We start from the raw sequence: 19,494 nt of genomic DNA, 5'->3' as shown, positions 1-19,494 counted from the left end.
AGCCACTTTTGAACCAGAAACAGCGGCAGAAGCACCTGACCTGGGCTACAGAGAAGCAGCACTGGACTGTTGCTCAGTGGTCCAAAGTACTTATTTCGGATTAAAGCAAATTCTGCATGTCATTCGGAAATCAAGGTGCCAGAGTCTGGAGGAAGACTGGGGAGAAGGAAATGCCAAAATGCCAGAAGTCCAGTGTCAAGTACCCACAGTCAGTGATGGTCTGGGGTGCCGTGTCAGCTGCTGGTGTTGGTCCACTGTGTTTTATCAAGGGCAGGGTCAATGCAGCTAGCTATCAGGAGATTTTGGAGCACTTCAGGCTTCCATCTGCTGAAAAGCTTTATGGAGATGAAGATTTCATTTTTCAGCACGACCTGGCACCTGCTCACAGTGCCAAAACCACTGGTAAATGGTTTACTGACCATGGTATCACTGTGCTCAATTGGCCTGCCAACTCTCCTGACCCGAACCCCACAGAGAATCTGTGGGATATTGTGAAGAGAACGTTGAGAGACTCAAGACCCAACACTCTGGATGAGCTAAAGGCCGCTATCGAAGCATCCTGGGCCTCCATAAGACCTCAGCAGTGCCACAGGCTGATTGCCTCCATGCCACGCCGCATTGAAGCAGTCATTTCTGCAAAAGGATTCCCGACCAAGTATTGAGTGCATAACTGTACATGATTATTTGAAGGTTGACGTTTTTTGTATTAAAAACACTTTTCTTTTATTGGTCGGATGAAATATGCTAATTTTGTGAGATAGGAATTTTGGGTTTTCATGAGCTGTATGCCAAAATCATCCGTATTAAGACAATAAAAGACCTGAAATATTTCAGTTAGTGTGCAATGAATCTAAAATATATGAATGTTAAATTTTCATCATGACATTATGGAAAATAATTAACTTTATCACAATATGCTAATATTTTGAAAAGGACCTGTAAAGCAAAAAATCCATGTTATGCATATTATGTAAATTCAAGAGCATAGGACCAACAACACAGGGCACTCCAAGAATAGTCTGTAAAGCCACAATGGTAACCAAGGATCATTTCTGTGCAAATAAAATCCTCTGCCCTTTATATTGGCTAATGCTATGGGTCCATCATGGGATAAGACTTGAGTAAATGTCTTGGTAGCACTGAAAAACATGATATTTTGAGAACGTTTCTTTTTACTGCATATAAACCAGAGGAATTTATCATTAATTAAGGACTGGTAGAATCTGAAATCTCCCAGTACATTCATTCTAAAGGAACATGGGTAGTTGAACTGAATCTCAACAAGTGGGTCAAGCACCAAGACAAAAGTATCGAAGTTATCCTGCCAAAAATCCATTCCTTAAAGCCAAGCTTTATACATTTTTGGCCCTTACTAGTATAAGATGATGAAATAATCAAATGTCGAGGCACGGAGATGCACAGAAAAAGCCCATGTTCAGCTTGATTGCTAGAAACTCAAAAACAGATCTTTAGTGTATGCGCCATACCTAAGCAATACCAGGTCAGGTAACAGCAACACTCTTCAGAGTGAAAGCTGGTACTAAGTGAAGAAGATTGAAGACTAAACGTTAGGTATATTCAGTATCATTTAGATGTGTAAAAATAAAGTCAGAGGAGGCACACAGATGTAAGAAGATTTTTTTTAAATTGTGTGGCACTAGTAGCCTTTATTTCACTGTATATAGACAGGGAATGTTCAGAGAAAAAAGGGGGAAGACATGCAGCAAAGGTCACACAGTTGATAATTGAACCTTGAATGCCTGCTTTGAGGACTCATAGCCTCTGTATGTGGTGCTCATGCTCCATCTCTACATCACACGCCGGCCTTAAGAAACTTCTTTAAAAGAAATTGGGTTTTTTTGTTTTTTTCCCCAGCAGCGGTGGTCCTCCCAGGGTTTTCATGCTCTGGGGGGGCCTTCGGATGTCTCTGGCTTGGATCTCCTGTCTCGGGTCCAGGGGGGCAGATCTGTGGCTCCTCACACTCGCTATTGCATATAGAGAAACCTTGTATACACAAGCGCACTCACACTTACACCCACAGATGTTTAGATTCTGGTGTTAACAGATACACAGATGTTCTATATTGAGCCACACTTACAACTAAATACATCTTGCATTCATTAGTACCATGCACTTTTTGGTAACAATGCTGTTGTTTTATATGTTTCTGCAGGTGTAGAAGCAGTCTTCTAGGATGTTGTCTTGAATTATTTTCACTCCTCTTTCTCTCCTCTATTCTTTTCTCCTTCTCTCCCTTACTCCTTTTTGCCTGACCTCTTGCTCCTTCTAGCTTCTTTTTTTTCCTTTTCATTTCCATCTTTGTTTCCATTGAAACTGAAATAATCCCAAAGCAGTTTCTTATAAAATTTTTATACAAACTGCTCAAAAAAATAAAGGGAACACTCAAATAACACACCCTAGATCTGAATGAATGAAATATTCTCATTAAATACTTTGTTCTGTACAAAGTTGAATGTGCTGATAACAAAATCACAGTATGGGTGGGCCAATCCATAGCTTCAATGTCTTCATCTTGCAGGAACTGCTGACACACTCCAGCCACATGAGGTCTGGCATTGTCCTGCATTAGAAGGAACCCAGGGCCAACCGCACCAACATATGGTCTCACAAGGGGTCTGAGGATCTCATCTCGGTACCTAATGGCAGTCAGGCTACCTTTGGCGAACACATGGAGGGCCATGTGGCCCTCCAAAGAAATGCCACCCCACACCATTACTGACCCACTGCCAAACCAGTCATGCTGAAGGATGTTGCAGGCAGCAGATCGCTCTCCACGGTGTCTCCAGACTCGTTCACGTTGGTCACATGTGCTCAGTGTGAACCTGCTTTCATCTGTGAAGAGCACAGGGCGCCAGTGGTGAATTTGCCAATCCTGGTGTTCTCTGGCAAATGCCAAGCGTCCTGCACGGTGTTGGGCTGTGAGCACAACCCCCATTTGTGGACGTCGGGCCCTCATACCATCCTTATGTAGTCGGTTTCTAACGGTTTGTGCAGACACATGCACATTTGTGGCCTGCTGGAGGTAATTTTGCAGGGCTCTGGCAGTGCTCCTCCTGTTCCTCCTTGCACAAAGGTGGAGGTAGCGGTCCTGCTGCTGGGTTGTTGTATGGCCTCCTCCACGTCTCCTGGTGTACTGGCCTGTCTCCTGGTAGCACCTCCAGGCTCTGGACACTACGCTGACAGACACAGCAAACCTTCTTGCCACAGCTTGCATTGATGTGCCATCCTGGATGAGCTGCACTACCTGAGCCACTTGTGTGGGTTGTAGAGTCCGTCTCATGCTACCATGAGTGTGAAAGCACCACCAACATTCAAAAGTGACCAAAACATCAGCCAGAAAGCAGAGGTACTGAGAAGTAGTCTGTGATCCCCACCTGCAGAACCACTCCTTTATTGAGTGTGTCTTGCTAATCGCCAAAGATTTCCCCCTTTGCACAAAAACATGTGAAATTTACAATCAGTTTTACTTCCTAAGTGGACAGTTTGATTTCACAGAGGTTTTATTTACTAGGAGTTATATTGTGTTGTTTAAGTGTTCCCTTTATTTTTTTGAGCAGTCTATATATATATATATATATATATATATAGACTGCTCATTACAGCTCCACTTATGAAAGTAAATCTATTGGGCTTTTTCTTGGCACTCAGACAACAATTCTGAGTGTTACTCAGGACATGGTTAAAAAAAACTAAATTGTATTTTCTTCAACATGTCAAGACATGTTGCTGTGAGAGAGCTAGAAAGTGAGACTTCAATAGATAACAGGAGAGCTAAACATATTATAGCACATATGCTCTGTTTTATCATTTAAAGCTTCCAGCCTGTTTGTCAAAAAGTTAAAAATGCTTGACAGGCTAAACCATGCTGGAAAGGACAGTAGAAAAGGTGAACTTTACAATAATTTTGTCTTTGTTTTAAAATCACAACATCAATTGTTAAAGCCACTACTCTCTCACTCACAGTTTGATATTGGCTCTGATTCTAACGTACCTAATTTAAATTTTACAACAGCAGGAAGATCATAATTTTTTTAATGCTGTTCTTAGATCTTCTTTTATTTTACTGCTTAAAGAAAAATAGGCCAAATGTATCGAAAGGTCAAAATTACAAAGTTACAAATTTATCTCAAAAATCTGATCAGTACACCTCTGCGCATACAATTTTTGTTGGGGCCTCACAATAAATTGCAAATATATCATCAAATAGAATGTGTGCACAACATTAAGATTAAAAAGGATAGTTAGGAATGAAATAATTCTTGAGTATTATATATAGTTATTAGCTCCCACAGTGCATGCCCATATCATTCCACCCTGCTAGATGGAGTCTAACAGCAGTATATGCCCCCACCTGACACAGATAACCATTCCTAAAATGCAGAAGGTCAACGAGACCGCTGGAAGCACAGACAAAGAAGCAAGGAGGGAGTCATTTCTTTGTTTTTATATTTTGCAACAGATATTGTCAGCGCAATATTTAACTATAATTTCACGATTACATAATATTTCTATAATATGAAGCAGCACTAAGTTTTGTCAAATCTTTAGCTTCTTGTGTGGAAATCTGATTAAGTTTTTGGACATTTTCCGCATCCCGAAATTTCTGAGCATCATTTCAGGCTATCATGCAGACAATAAAAGGATGACACCTGAACCCTCCACATTTTGACATCAGCCGTCTCATTCTGTCCCATCTTCATGCCATAATCATCCCAGCTGCCTCCTCTCTTTATGCACGCATCCTGTACAACAGATGCGGCGTCCGCACACTATAATCTCCCATCTCTTCAAACGGATTTAGATTATTGGGAGGAAACCAATGAAAGTAAGTTTGAGTATTTCTGTCCTTTCTATACTGTATATAAATCCACACAGTCTTTTCATCTGATCATTATGATTAAGACTTTATAGAAAAGCTAAAATCCAAAGGAGGTGAAGTTGTTGAAATTAACATCTTCCATAAGAATCAGCAGCTGCAGATTCATACAGAAACTAACGCCTCTGGCCATAGCACTTCCCAGTCCACAGTCGGAGCATCATGAACCTTCTGTGGGCTTATGTGTTATTAGGCAGTGTAAGTATCAGGTGATTGTAAGTGTTTTTCATGTGTGAAAGCATGCGTTTGACTGCATGCTATTTCTGTTGTATTTGTGTGCACAGATAATTATGCAGCCTGGATCTGGGAGTTAGCTATCAGAAAAAAAACATGGAGGTTCATTCACACAAACAATGCAAAAACATTTCCAGATGGCAGTGCTCCATATTGATCAGCTGCCAGAGAATTCATCCACACATTATTCACACACCATGTATATGAGTGAGTATATTTTGAAATTTCCATCATGCCCCAAAAAACCTGTAAAACGTGACACAGAAGGTCAGGATTTAGCGGAAGAATTATCTATCTATCAAGTAGATGTGGTCTTTAGTTATTTAAAGAAAATTGGTACATTTTGAATAACTTCATTACAACTGTTGATGATGGATTTTTTGCACAAGTAAACATAACAAAGGAAGCGTGACAGAAAGCAGACTCCATCTGCTGTGTGAACCAAAAAGGTCTATTGATGTGCGTTGTTTAAAATAGAGACATTGGCATTTGCAGCTGCCAAGCTGTGTGATCAATCAGTTTGTACAATAAAGCCCAGTAATTACAGGCTGTGCTTCCAGCTTACCCTGCCACTGTCCTTTTTTTGTCACCCCCCATCATTTCACAATGCTTTCTGAAAAACAAGTGTTACACTTTTTAGGTTTAAGCTAACTCCCTGGCATTCAAAATGTGGCGACACTTAGTAATATCGTTGATGCGACAATGTAATGAGGGCAGATGCACAGCTTGCAGAGCGAGAACAAAACCATCAAGAACTTTGATTAAGGAGGTTGAGAAAATGTTTTGTCTCCTTTTTGCAGATTTCTGTAAGTAGGAGGCAATTTCTCTCACTCATATTGGATTGCTGTCAATTTCTGCCACAGTATCTTCCTTTAAAAGAGCTAAGATGACAAGGCTGTTACTGCAGTGTGGGTTGTCTACTTTTCATGGGTTCCCTATTTTCTTTTATGCTGCAGTGGATGGGTCCCCGCTTTTCAGCTAAAACAAAGTAAACGGCAATAAGACAAACTAGGAGCCATTTTGACATAAATGAAAACAAAAGTCGCAGTTTAAGAGCACAGATCTTTCTCTTACAAAATGATTACGACTAGTATTCAAGCATTCCAGTGTTCAGAAGCACATCTGTACTTCATAGAAAGAGATTAATGTGGCAGATAACAGAACCATCTACATGCCGCACTCAAAATATAAGTTCCTGCTTTACAAAACTTTGCTAATCTTACAAAACCACACAATGTGGCTTCCTGGCATCCCGATTTTAAAAGCAAGTTGTAAACATTTCAGTCAATGCAGTTGGGTACCATGACCTTCAGCAACTGTTATTTTTATAGAAGCAAAATGTTTTTCTATAGAGTATTTACATCAGGTTTGTAAACACAAGATTTATTACGTAAGCATGGATTTAGTGATCCGATCCCTGGTTCACGACTACAGCTTTTCTGGATAATCAGTTAGGGAGTCCCTGACTAAGATGAATTCCTAATACAGTACCTGTTGCTGTCTGTAATTTTGTCAGCCGCATCCCAAGGAGCAGTGCAGCTGCACTTTTATGAGGCCGACATTTAAAAATCGCACCTTATTTATGTATGCGAGGGTCAAAAACCTGAACTTCAAGTGGTGTACATTATTTTGTTGATCCAACTAGCCTGCATTTTCTAAATATAATGACACTGCAACCTTTTTTTTCAAAAAAGCGACTAGCGACAAATGTATTGACTTCTTCTAGTGTTACTGAAGACTTGTGAACGCACGCAGCATTCTTATTGTTCTCACCTAGTAGTGTCGAAAAGAATAAGTAACTAAAAGTAGCAGTGAGACCCTTCCCTGTCACAAAGCATTCACAGGCCATCTAGTCCTCTCACAACAATACATCACAGCTGTAGTAAGAGCTTCTTCCATATCCATACTGGAAATGAACCATGTATGGTGAGCTAGTTGCTGACTGATCCTCTTACAGTCAAAGCAGGATGTAAATGTAAAACACATTTTTTCTCCTCTTTCTTAAATCACTACATTTTTAATTCTCCTTTTGGTCCACTTAGATTATTATTATTATTATTATTCACCACATGTCACAGCATGTCTACTGTAAGCAGAGAGCTCACAGATTCCAAAAAATAAATTTTGTCACAATCCACCCAGGTTTTACTCAACCAGCAGCAAAGGAAGGCCAAAATTATCACTCCCATTTGAAAAACACAATTATGAACATAATGATTGTTTATCTAGAATATGTCAATTCTCAGAACAAATCTGTTAGATTTGTTCATGTTATTTTGAGCTCAAACTTCACAAAACCCTTTTGGACTGAAAACAAAAGAATTATGTACATAAAAAAATACAAAAGATAATTGACTAGCAGGACGTTAATTTGTAGATCAAAGGGTGATTTTACTCCCCTATTATCAATAATATTCATCTGTCCCACAGCTACCATTACAATTTCATGGAGACTGCAGATTATGCAAATTAGGTGATTATGTCATCTAGCAAATTCTGGCGACTTCTAGGCCAGTCAGCAGCTACTTTTCTTAGTAAGGAGTTGGCAATAGTGGAGGTGCCCCAGGAGAACTGCACAGAGAGCATCTGAAAAACTATTCATAAAATTCATGACGTTCAATAAAACGTCTGAAGAATCGCTGTTGCGATGATTCCCTTTCAACCAATCAAAAAACTAAAATTGGGTATGATGAAATGTTGAAGGTTCTAAATGACCCCACAAAATGTGAACCCCATGTGAGTTTATACATATTAAGCCACATTCAAGAATGTAGCCTAATTATGTTGAGTCAGATATACCTTCAGAAAGAAATGATTATGGTATCAACATTTCAGGTGACCCACTATGACCTCGTCTTGGTATATTTTATTAGGCCTAATAGGAGGACATATCTAGAAATATCTGTAAGGAAAAAGATCTGCAATATCAGGAATCTAATAAGTAAAGGGTGGGGGGCATCATCACATCACTAATGTAGACCATGTCATGCAATGAAATGTGGTGTGTTATTTAGCAGCATGTAAAAAGTATTTGGCTGGAACTCAGATTAGAGTCAAGGACAAAAAACGGATTGGGACGTCCCCCCATGTAAATAATCTTTCTGAAACTGTCATCATATGGAAAATATATGACAGGAATACAATCAAGGTTTTGACCTTTGACCTTACCTTGTGTCTACACTTCAGAACAACACCATAAGCACCTAAAATGGAAGAAAACACGTGAAAAACAACTTATCACAGATATTTCTACTAACACCCAATCATTTATTCAAATTAAATGATCAGGCAGAGACAACCTTAAGAACATTAGAACAAAGTGTAAATATGTAAATTATCTTAAGACATAAAATGCATTGGTCAGACTGGCAAAGCTAGAGTTAAAGCGTCTAAAAGCAGTAAACTATTTTAAATCATTGCTGTCATGCTTCTTACATCTTAACATGAATTAAGAACATGTTCAACCTATAAAAGCACAGGTTGTTCAGTAAGTAGGACACAAGTGTTGGAAAGCTGGTGTGGTTCTGATGTTATCGACCCTGGCAGTCACACACACGTGTCCCCTGAGGGTTCAGGAGAAAGTCTTTGACTGAGCAGGCACATGACAAACTGCTCTGTGCTCCTTCTGGAGTATGTCAGGACTGCAGGAAGTTATCCGTTTCAACAGGACACTGCTCTGATATAAAGGAAATGCATCCAGACTAACACAGTTTACACATCAGATCTAAAATGGTGTAATGCAACTTTAACATAAAAAACATAAAACATGCTGCTAAGACCTGTGTAGTTTTTTTATTATTCTTATACTAGAATCAATCATCTCAAACTCCTAGTAAGAATGCATAAGTATTTATACCCCTATTGGTTTACAGTTTAAGCTGTTTAGCATTACAACCACAAACTTAAATGTAACTTATTCAGGTCTTAGATTATAGACCAACACAGAGTAGTGCATTATTTGAAGTAAAATGTAAATGATGCATAGTTTTAAAAATGTTTTACAAATATAAGTCTAAGAAAGTAAGGTGAGCATTTTTAGTGGGGCATGTCTCTAAAATATCTGCACATATAAAGATTTTACATATATAAACAAACATTTTTATACTACTAGAAGATGAACCTCTGCTCCAGTCTGAAGTCTCTACCAGGTTTTCTATAAGAATTATCCTGTAATAAGCTCCATCAATCTTCACATCATTTATGACCAATCCAATCTTCAATAAAGGTTGGACATATTGGAGTGCCAGACTATTAGTTGTCCAGTCAACAGATTCTCCCACCTGAGCTGCTGATCTCTGCAGCTCTTCCAGAGTTACCATGGGCATCTTGGCTTCTTCTCTGATTAGTGCTCAACTTGCCTGCCTGTCAGTTTAGGTGGATGGCTTTATCTAGCTAGTTTAGCAGCTGTGCCATACTCATTCCATATCTGAATAAATTGAACAGATATGTGAGATGTTCAAAGCTTGGGATTTTGTATCACAACCTAACTCGCGGATTCTGATAATTAATTAGTTGGCTTCCAAAGCCAATTGGATTTTATTTGGGGGTACCATAGGAAAGGGGATTGAATGCAACTGCATGACAAACACATTTCAGATTAGTATTTTTAACATAAAGTACTTTGTGTCTACATGTAAAAAAACTAAGTATATTTTGAAATATTTGAAACCACCATTTTAATTTCCCCAACAACCACCCTCTTCTTTAAAAAAAAGATGCTGCAGATACTTACATAACAGAGCATTTAATTGCAGGGGTGAACCTACGTAAAGCACTTAGCCCTAAATCATTAACAAAATTGACTGAACTCACGATCAATGGGGCAAAAAATCAATAACACTGAATCAAGAGGACCACCCTGGGACCATGAGTGCGAAGGCAGAGGCTGATGTTAGACCGATAAACTTGTGCAGCTTTATATTTTAATGTGGCACTAAAAGCACTGAGCTCCTTCCAGAGCAACTCATCACTGGAGAGGCACTTAGCTTTTAAATTTCTAACTCAAAATTTCCCTGTGTCCTCCAGTGGCACATTATACACACATTCTAAATGTCAGTGTAGGAGCGTGAAAACTGGGACAAGTGGGTGGCCTCACTTCAAGGATACTGCAACTTTATACTAACAGAGCTGCTCAAGGCAAAAGACGAGTCAGAGGGAGCTGAACAGAAGGACTGAACTTTCAGACGACAACATTTCCACAACACGTTGGATGTTGTATACATATTTTATGTGAAACTCACTGTAATGTATACAAACCAAGTAAAGCTGTATTTAACTGAAAATAGAACCAAGACTAATGTCTAATGTTAAATTGGGGAAGTACAACTTCTTTGTGGACATTTAGTTAAATAATTTAAGAATGGCATAACTGTAATTAGTTTCCATTTAACATTTAACATTTTTTCACGTTATAAACACAAAATCTATGTGTTTTATTAAGATTTTATATTGCAGACCAACACAAAGTGGCGCATTATTGTGAAGTAGAAGGAAGGTTAAATGTCTCAATAATCAATAATAGATTACTCCCACCATTTTCAGCCTGTAAGCACAAAATAAAAATAAAAGATATCAGCTAAAGGTTTGGACATATTTAATGTATAAATAAATTGTAAAAGAAAAAGTTAAATAATGCAAAAACATAAATAATACAAATAATTAAAAAAACATAAATAGTGTTTTAATGTATAAATAGGGATAATCTTAATATCTATTCATTTTTGAGGCTACCACCTCTATCATAGAACCTGCGGCAATTTTTCCACTTTATGTGTTAAAGTCCTTACTTAGAAAAAAATGTAAATTGGTCAAAATCAAAATTAACAGGTTAGACCTCAAAGGAAATCAGAAATTGGCATCGGCCAAAAAAACAAGCCTGATTGGTGTATCTCTAGTTCTTATTCTTTGTTTTTACTTTACAATAAAAATAAATAAGCATCCTTACCTTCACCCACAATCCCAAGGACTTCAAATTTATTCATTACATCACCGATGTTAAGGATCTTCATGAAGTCAAAGGTATGATGTGTGAGGTGCATGGAGCTCAGCCACAGAGGCCCTGGCTACAGAATGGCATAAGGCAGCCAGCTGGCGGTCCCAGAGATGGGTACATCTGCTGTAATCCATGATATGTTCCTCATGTCCTTTTTTAGCTGCTCTTCTTCACCTGCATAAAAGCAGTGCACCAAATTAAAACAGTATAACAGTATAGATTATCTCTTCAACATTGTGGGAAGGCTGTCTATAAGGTTTAGGAGGTTGATTGTGAGAACATCCGGCCATTCCTCCAGGATAGAGTTTGAGAAGTCTGTTGTTGGACGAGAGGGCCTGGCTAGCAGTCTCTGCTCTGAATCCTCCCAAAGGATTGAAGTCAAGACTCTGCAGGCCAGTCAAGTTCCGCCGCACCATGCAGCCGCTTGCCCATGGAAACAAACATCTCTACAAAATGTTCTTGAGCTTATCTGAAGGACAAAAGAGGTTTTGAAGTCTGCAGCTGTTGACTCCTCAAACATTGAGGTCAAAAGCTCACCATCCCCTGACCTCCCTCTGTGTGTTTATGTAGCCTTCCCAATAGCTTACAATTTGCTATTAAACCTTTAACAGCTCATTGTGGAATATTCAGAAATAGAAAGTATTAAGAGAAAATTTCACGCATGGACTTAATGCTCAGGTGGGATTCGACCACAGTGCCACACTGGAAGTGACTTAGCTCTAGAGAGTGACCCATTCTTTCATAAATGTTTGTAGAGACAGTCTACATGCCTAGTTGCATGCAAATTGCAAGATATTCTCTTCGAATCTATTGTTTTGTGACCCTATGAAGAGCCGAATGGCAAAAAAAGAGATATGACTGCACGATAGGCACTTGTAGACTACTGCTAATCTAGCGTCTCACTTTGTGTATCAAAATCAAAAAAACTAAAATGTCAGAGATAACATTATGTAGTTTGAAGAAACACCCAAAAACCCAACCTTGAAGATCATTTTTATACTAAGATTTTAATACTTGGCAATTCTGACTTACACCATTAAAAAATACCTTTAGATGACATTAGACTGAACTAAATAATCTTTGTATTCCACAGACTTTCCTCTTGAAACTGTCAAAATGCAATTACTATGAAGATGTTCTGATAAAATGTAAATGCATGGGAGTGCATGTCAGAATAATTGTCTTTAAGTTTTCTGCTTAGGTTAAACCTAAAAAAAATAGTTAAAAACTGCTTCCAGCTACAGATGTTCTTCTGTAGGCATGTTCTGAAAGTTTCTCTCTCTCTGAAGGTGGAAACAAGCAGGTTGAAAGATTAGTCATTGTGTTTTTGGCTTTGGCATGATAAAGTGTTCCAAGGTAGATGTGACAAAAACACTTTGAGTTGTGAGTGGTGGGTTAGAGCAAATGAAGAAAAAACAAGAATGAAGCGAGACAGAGATGGACAATAATGATGTAACCAAGAAGCTGTGCCCAATCCAATCAACAAACAAAATTGATCAACTCGTTTAAGATTTGGTTGTGCTGTTTCAATTCACTATAATATTCTTTAAGTTTTCAGCTAGATATTACTTTCGTTTCTGGATTCCAAGGAGAGGAAATTGTCGTAAAAACATCCAACAGCCTTCCAGCCTCAGAGTAAACTCCTCCTAAGAGTCCCTCGTTTGAGTCACATTTGTTGCAATTACTCAATAAATTAATTAATAAATTAATTAAAAGCAGATTTGCATGCACCAAAGTCTGTTTTTGAGTAAAAGTCACAGGATACATGTGGTTCTATTAACTATTAAATTAAAGTGCAAAAACTGGGTTTATTGAAAGACAAATATTGTTTGTTATACCTAACATGCTCCCTTGTAAGAAGATTTTAATTGGTTGGTAATAATGTTGGCCTAATTAAAAATAAAATGTCCTTATCTGCATCAACCACCTGTGCAAACAGGCCACACAACATCAGTCCAGGGGCTGCAAATGGCCCCTGGGCTGCACTTTACCCATGGACAAGATGCAATAATTCAATTCATAACTGATGTGTTAATATTGTGATATTCAGAGACAAACTAGATTTTCATAAATAATTACTCTCATGCCTATTAATGGTGCCCCTAATAAAGAGAAGTTACACTTCCATCAGCTTGATTTGAATAATATATCTTATTCAATGAGACAGATAAAGTTTAGAATAAATACTGCTGTCAAAAGATGGTGTGTAAGCTGTAATGAGAAATGATCCATTCAAACCATGGTGTTTTTACTCCTGTTTTATACTGTGAGAACAATATACCGGTCCAAGTCTAATATTAACTTAAATAACTATGCTAACAGTTAATTTATGGACCCGCTTCAAACTGAAGACTGGTGAAAGATGGACATGAACAGGATTTATGAAGGTTTTAGACACAGTCCCAAAACCAGTGGATCTCATCATTTATAATCCTCTTTTAACAGACCTCCCTCGCCTGTAAAATGCCCTAATTATTCAATTTCCTTGCAGCCAGATTTTAACACGAGCGTTCTGCCTCATAACGAAAGTCTTAAGCATTACATAGAATAACTGATTATAGTATTAGGAATATTAGCTTAAATAACACTGCTTCAAAGCCAAGACATTATACAACACAGTCCAAACAGACTGTGGGGAACTCTAAATATTGTGTAACATAACTGACAAGACATTTATATATAAAATATGAACATTTAAAGAGTTACATGTATACAATAATATTTGAAAATGGGACTTCTGCCAGTATTTCTACCTTTTCAGGGGAATGGAACAGAAACACACACATCCTTAATGTGATCAAAGCACCTGCTCTGGTATTTATGCACTCTTTTGCATTTATTGAATCAGATCAGACTCCAGATACCACTTTTCCCATTTCATCTTCCCCTTGCTGGAGAGCTCAAGGACTTAACCATTGCCTACTCACACTCCCAGTCTCTTACAGTGCTGTGGGCACTGGGACCGCTCATCACTATGCAAAACCTCAGCACCAAAAATAAACTCTGTCTCCCTGATCGCTAAATATTGCTGTGTGGTCTTATCTTACTCAGCCAGCGAAGCATCGATGAGGGTAAACTGACAGCAACTGTTGACGATTCTAAAGAGGAGGATTAAAAAAATAAACGCAAACACCTTTCATTTAGTCAACTGCAATCATGTGTGATCGCATCACTCGGCACGCAGCCTTTTCTTTTCAGGGCAGATTAAAGCCATCTCCTCACAGGGCTCACATCTGGAAGGCTTATAGGATCAGGAAAGGACTGGGCATCACCTTGGATTATATATTTCTGTCTGTATAAACAGAATGACTCATGCGTGGTAATGGAGGGAATGTGTGGAATTCACTGCAAAACGTCTTCATGTGGTCTGTATTGGTTGCCAAGAATGCCACAATAATAATAAAATAGATCAGCAAATGATTATTTATATGCATCATCACTGACATGCAATTGGAAATAATCACATTTACTAATTAAAAAATGTATCCATTAATAAATACTTGAAAATATTAATAAATTAATTAAAAGTACAATTTTAATTCAGATTTTAAAATCATAGAAAATTATTTCAGCTTTTCGGAATTATTTAATTGTACCCATTCTGGCTGATTGTGGCTCATCAATTATAACCTCTGATTGGTTACCCTGCACAGTATGTCAAGTTTAGACCAATTATATTGACAAGAGCAAGAGACAAGCTTTTACTCCACCCACAAATTTTCATTTTTAAGGCTAAAATGTGAAAATAAAGACCAGGAACGTTTTATTAAAAATCATGAATTATTTCAGTATTATTAGAGCTAATTAGCTAATTATACAGTAAATGTTTTTATGTATTTGTTTTCAGTCTTACGTAAATAATGACCAGGGCGTTACGGTCCTAGAATACGTACCTGCAATTGCACCCAACAAACACAGTGTTGTTTTAAAGATGAACACGTGCTGAATGTTTATGTGCAGAACTACAGTCCGGTGTGCAACTTTAAAACACGACACCAAAATGAAACAGTGTGAACTCCTAGCTGTCACTAAAGTTTGCTATTTATGGAAAGTTAGGGTTCCTTATTCAGCTACAGTGACGATGGAGAAACAAAGAAGGACCGAAGCAAAGGTTTTTCAGCATTTTACAGCACTTAACTGAACTAGTCACCTGCAACAACTTCAAGTCGAATGTGAACAACACCGGTACTGGAGAAAAATTAGCTAAGGTCCACATTCTGCTGTCTCTAGTAGCATTTCACCTTAACAGCTTAACTTTTAAAGTGCATTCAGGGACAACTTGTACACTGGGTTGTTTGTATATCAAAACAACTCCAAAGAGATGTAAACATTTTTTCTTCTCAAATATCAGCTCGGTCTTATTTAAAACTTACTACATGACCACCGTGACCATTTTCAGGTGGTTTTATTGTTTTTATAATCAATCTATACAAGAACTGGCTGTATTTGTTTATCCTCAATTCATTGAAAAGAATCAAACCAAATCTCCAATCAGTTATTTAGCAGCTACTCGTTGAAGTTCTTAAACATAAGAAAATCAATCTATTTTCACAAATTTGAAATATTATTAGTTCAATGCTAAATAAAGCAAACAAATTTATATCAGCATTTCTTGATCGAAGCGTGCCAAAACCGTATCAAACTGTGACTTTAACACCGAGGTACGTGCTGAATGGGGATTTTACTGTACCTTTACACCCCTTTTAATAACACATTTACAGTGCCTTACAAACACCTTGAACTTTCCCATATCATAACCAAAAACCTATTGAGATTTTTGTGACAGCCCCAGCTAGTGAAAAGCATCCCCACAGCATGAGGCTGCCAACAACATGCTTCACTGTGGTGTTTTCCTGGTGTTTCCTTCATTCGTTAATTTCTGAAGTTGACACCAAACACATAAACATTTAGAGCCTAAGCTAAGTTGCAGTGTTTGTCTTTTGGTTACATAAAAACAAGCAATATTATACAAAGTTTAAAATACCTGACCAGAGCACCTTACATATTTTTGCAGTGTCCTCTAAATGGTTTCTCTTCAAATGAGACTTCTTTGGGCTTTCTTTAAACAACTATTTTCCTCTTGCCGTTCTTCCATAAAGGCCAAATATGGAGTGCATGACTAGTACCAGCCAACAGATTCTCTCACCAGAGCTGTGTGTTATTGCAGCTCTTCCAGAGTAACCATGAGCTTGGTTGCTGACTACTGCTCTTCTTGCCCAGCCTCTGAGTTTATGTGGACAGTCATGCCATGTCAGTTTGCAGTGTGCAATCCTATCTTCCAATCAGTTTTGGATGATGGACTCAACAGTGTTCTTGGGGATGTTAAAATCTTGGAATGTTGTTTAAATCCTAACACTGCCTTCAATTTCTCTGCGTTCTCCCTCACCTGTCTGCCGTGTTCTTTGGTTCTCATGATGCTGTTTGTTCACTAATGTTGTCTAACAAACATCTGAGGCCTTTAGAGAACTGTTGAGTTTATTAACTTGCACACAGGGGAACACTGTTTAATATTTAATATTTTTGAAGGCAAATGGATTTTATTGAGGTGTATTTTAAAGGAAACTGAAAACAAATGCATGCCACACTCTTCAGATTTATATCTATACATTGTGAAAACTAAGTAAATTCCTCACTTTTAACATTGATGTGTTACTTTGTGTTGCTCTATCATATTGACTCAATAAAGGACAACACGGTTTGTAATTGTTAAATAATATTTCAGAGATCAAGGGGTGAGAATACTTCTGCAAAGGCACTGTAAATAAGTGTTTAATGAGTTATTTACTGGTTGGATGTTGGCACTATTAGCACATCCGTAGCATCATCGCACTATTAAAGACGTTGAAATGCATCTGAAATCATTAAAATTAGACAAACCGATGAGTATTTTTTTACTGTATAACAATGCCACAGCAAATGTTTGGTAGCTTCGCAAAAGTAAAACCAAAATAATTAGGATGTAATAATTAAGATGCAGTTACACTGTTAGATATATAAAAGACAGAAATATATATCTCACCTGCACTCGTCCTGGCGCCTGTCTGTCATTCTCAACATGCACTAAACATCAGGGTAAATTGTGTGTGGGAGCGTGTTATGTATGTGTGTTAGCAGCGACTGCCCACAGGATAAATGTAGCAGTCTCCTTTTTAATGCAGATCAATAAATCCAACAAGTCAAACAGGCAATACACTAAAGACAACTTAATTCCTCATTAGCAGGTTTCTAAACTGGTCTCTCTCTAATTACGTTCCTACAGAGCCACTTGTGTCTATTCTGATTCACTAAAACATACATGACAACAAATTAGCCAAAAACAAACCGCAAGCTTTGCTATTATTATTTTTTTTTTCTTTTTGGTATCTGAGATATTCACATTCCACAAAGAGCTGACAAGTCTCGTCTCAATAAGGTAATAGAAATTACTCACTTAGTCAGTGTTTTTAGGGGTAAAGAAATGATGGAACCGGGCCCCTACATATATCCACCCACCAACGACGATGTTTTCATTGCAGCAAGCGGCCACAGTAACTGGATCGTGCGGTTGACAAGCGGCAAGCGCGTCGCCCAGGCAACAGCTTTGAGGGGCGCCGCCGTCGACCAATGAGAGCCACTCAAAACTCACTTGTACGCACGGCCCCTCTGCGAGGACCAATCAGAAAGCGCTACGGCTTCAGTAACGGGAGAGAGGGGAAAGAACTGTGTTGCGGTCTGTGAGGGTGTTCCGTGTGAAGTGGGAAATGATTGTTCCAAATTGTTTATTACATAATTCACAAAATCACACCCGGCGTCCACTATGATAACACATTTCATCCAGGGGTCATTACAGACGACTTGCAGCTGCAAAAGGGATATATTTAAAAAATGTGGGGGCCACAAAAATCATTCAGAGTGAAATAAAAAACAAACAGAAAGGACAGGAGCAGGTGTGTCCCAAAGCGTATTAACTATTTACCCTTTCCCCTATCTACACCCTGCTCTGTGAAGGGTGTATTGATTGTATAATAACCTTCTTTTGACTGATATTCACACTGAATGCTGAACTAAACACTAGTAGATCTAATTGTGCATAATAATTGTGTATATAGATAGAACTTCTTGCAGTTATTATTACTCTGCAGCATCTGTGTTTATCTTTAAGCCTCATCCCAAACTTTAGCATTCTGTTAAACTTTCTCAGCATTTCTCCTAACCTATGCTGCCACCCTTAGGATTTACCCTATAACTGGAAAATCAAATAAGCAAGCTGGGTGCTTCAGTTGTCTGGGATTTCCTCACCTACAGCCTTTTATGTTTAATATGGATACATAAAAGGATGACTTTGAGTAAAATGAACTCATCACAGACTGGTTTCACTTCAAGATAAGCATTATAGTAGTGTTGATTCCTAATAATATCTAAATAATTAGTATATGTACATGATATTAAATGTGATCCTCACAGTAAAAGCTCGGGACATTCCTTGTTGTTCGTTTATGTTGAACCTGTTAGGGAAAGTGCAATGCTGCTTATAAATGTATAAATGAATAAGCTGGTAATAGTAAAATAATAACAGTAATAACAAACAAATAACACATTTACACAGTATTTGGGTAGTTATGTAAATAACCAAATTGTTAATATTCTATGTCTGTTAAACTACTAATTATGTTAAGCTGAACTGTTCTTTATATTATTCAGTTGTAACTCAGCAATATCCTGTATTGAATCAAAGCGAGATGAGGTACAGCAAAAGCCAGTGGTCTGCAGGTTTTACAGATTTTATTTCCAGACCTTACACCTTTTGCAGAAAACAACTACAACAAAAACCGTAGCACAATATATGTATTATAACTATGCTAAACAGGAAAAAATGTGAGCAAAAGTAATAGTTTAGTTGTGGATTAGAAGAAGTTTTATTGATTTTTCTTTGAAATCAATGATTTTAAGTACAAAACAACCTCTGTTGTAAATTTAGGAAAAAAACGCAATAAAGCCTTATTGATGTGTTAGTAATCTTCATTAAATGTTATGGCAGACCATTATTTTCTGCTTGAAGTACTGAAATGCTGTTATTTCATCTGATAGAAAACATTACACTAAGAAATAATCACATACTTTTAAAGACTAAATCTGATGCTTAAACAATTCATTTCAGGGGTGCTTTTGTCAACTCTACAAATGACACATTCTCAAGCTTTGTTGTTTTCATTGTGATTCTGTTTTATGGAAAGCATAATGGAAACATTCTGTCTCTGTCAAGCTCCAGTTTCACCAATGATAAACTGAAACCAAAACTCCAATGAATGTATTACAGGACATTTTTTCCCCATACCTGATGTATTGCAAAAGTATCAATACCTCTTGAACTTTTTCCCATTTTAACATGTTA

General features: G+C 37.8%; 1 protein-coding gene across 3 annotated transcripts in view; it reads right to left on the bottom strand.

Annotated features, from left to right (window-relative positions):
- The window catches only part of LOC124874209 (cyclin-dependent kinase-like 5), a 69,533-nt gene extending 51,828 nt beyond the window's left edge, over positions 1 to 17,705 (bottom strand). For all 3 annotated transcript variants that reach the window (XR_007039721.1, XM_047375480.1, XM_047375479.1), the window contains exons 1-3: positions 17,554 to 17,705; positions 11,076 to 11,297; positions 8,300 to 8,334 (exon numbers count right to left, since the gene is read on the bottom strand). Coding sequence is in view for 2 of the 3 variants with exons in the window: in XM_047375480.1 (XP_047231436.1) it covers positions 8,300 to 8,334; positions 11,076 to 11,169 (129 nt within the window). In the remaining variant the exon portion in view is untranslated. The remainder of the gene's footprint in view (positions 1 to 8,299; positions 8,335 to 11,075; positions 11,298 to 17,553) is intronic.
- Positions 17,706 to 19,494: the final 1,789 nt, after the last annotated feature.

Source organism: Girardinichthys multiradiatus, chromosome 9 (genome assembly GCF_021462225.1).
Source record: "Girardinichthys multiradiatus isolate DD_20200921_A chromosome 9, DD_fGirMul_XY1, whole genome shotgun sequence".
In the NCBI taxonomy this organism is placed as follows: domain Eukaryota; kingdom Metazoa; phylum Chordata; class Actinopteri; order Cyprinodontiformes; family Goodeidae; genus Girardinichthys; species Girardinichthys multiradiatus.
The sequence above is the reverse complement of the archived record's forward strand: the minus strand, read 5'-3'. Positions and strand labels throughout refer to the sequence as shown.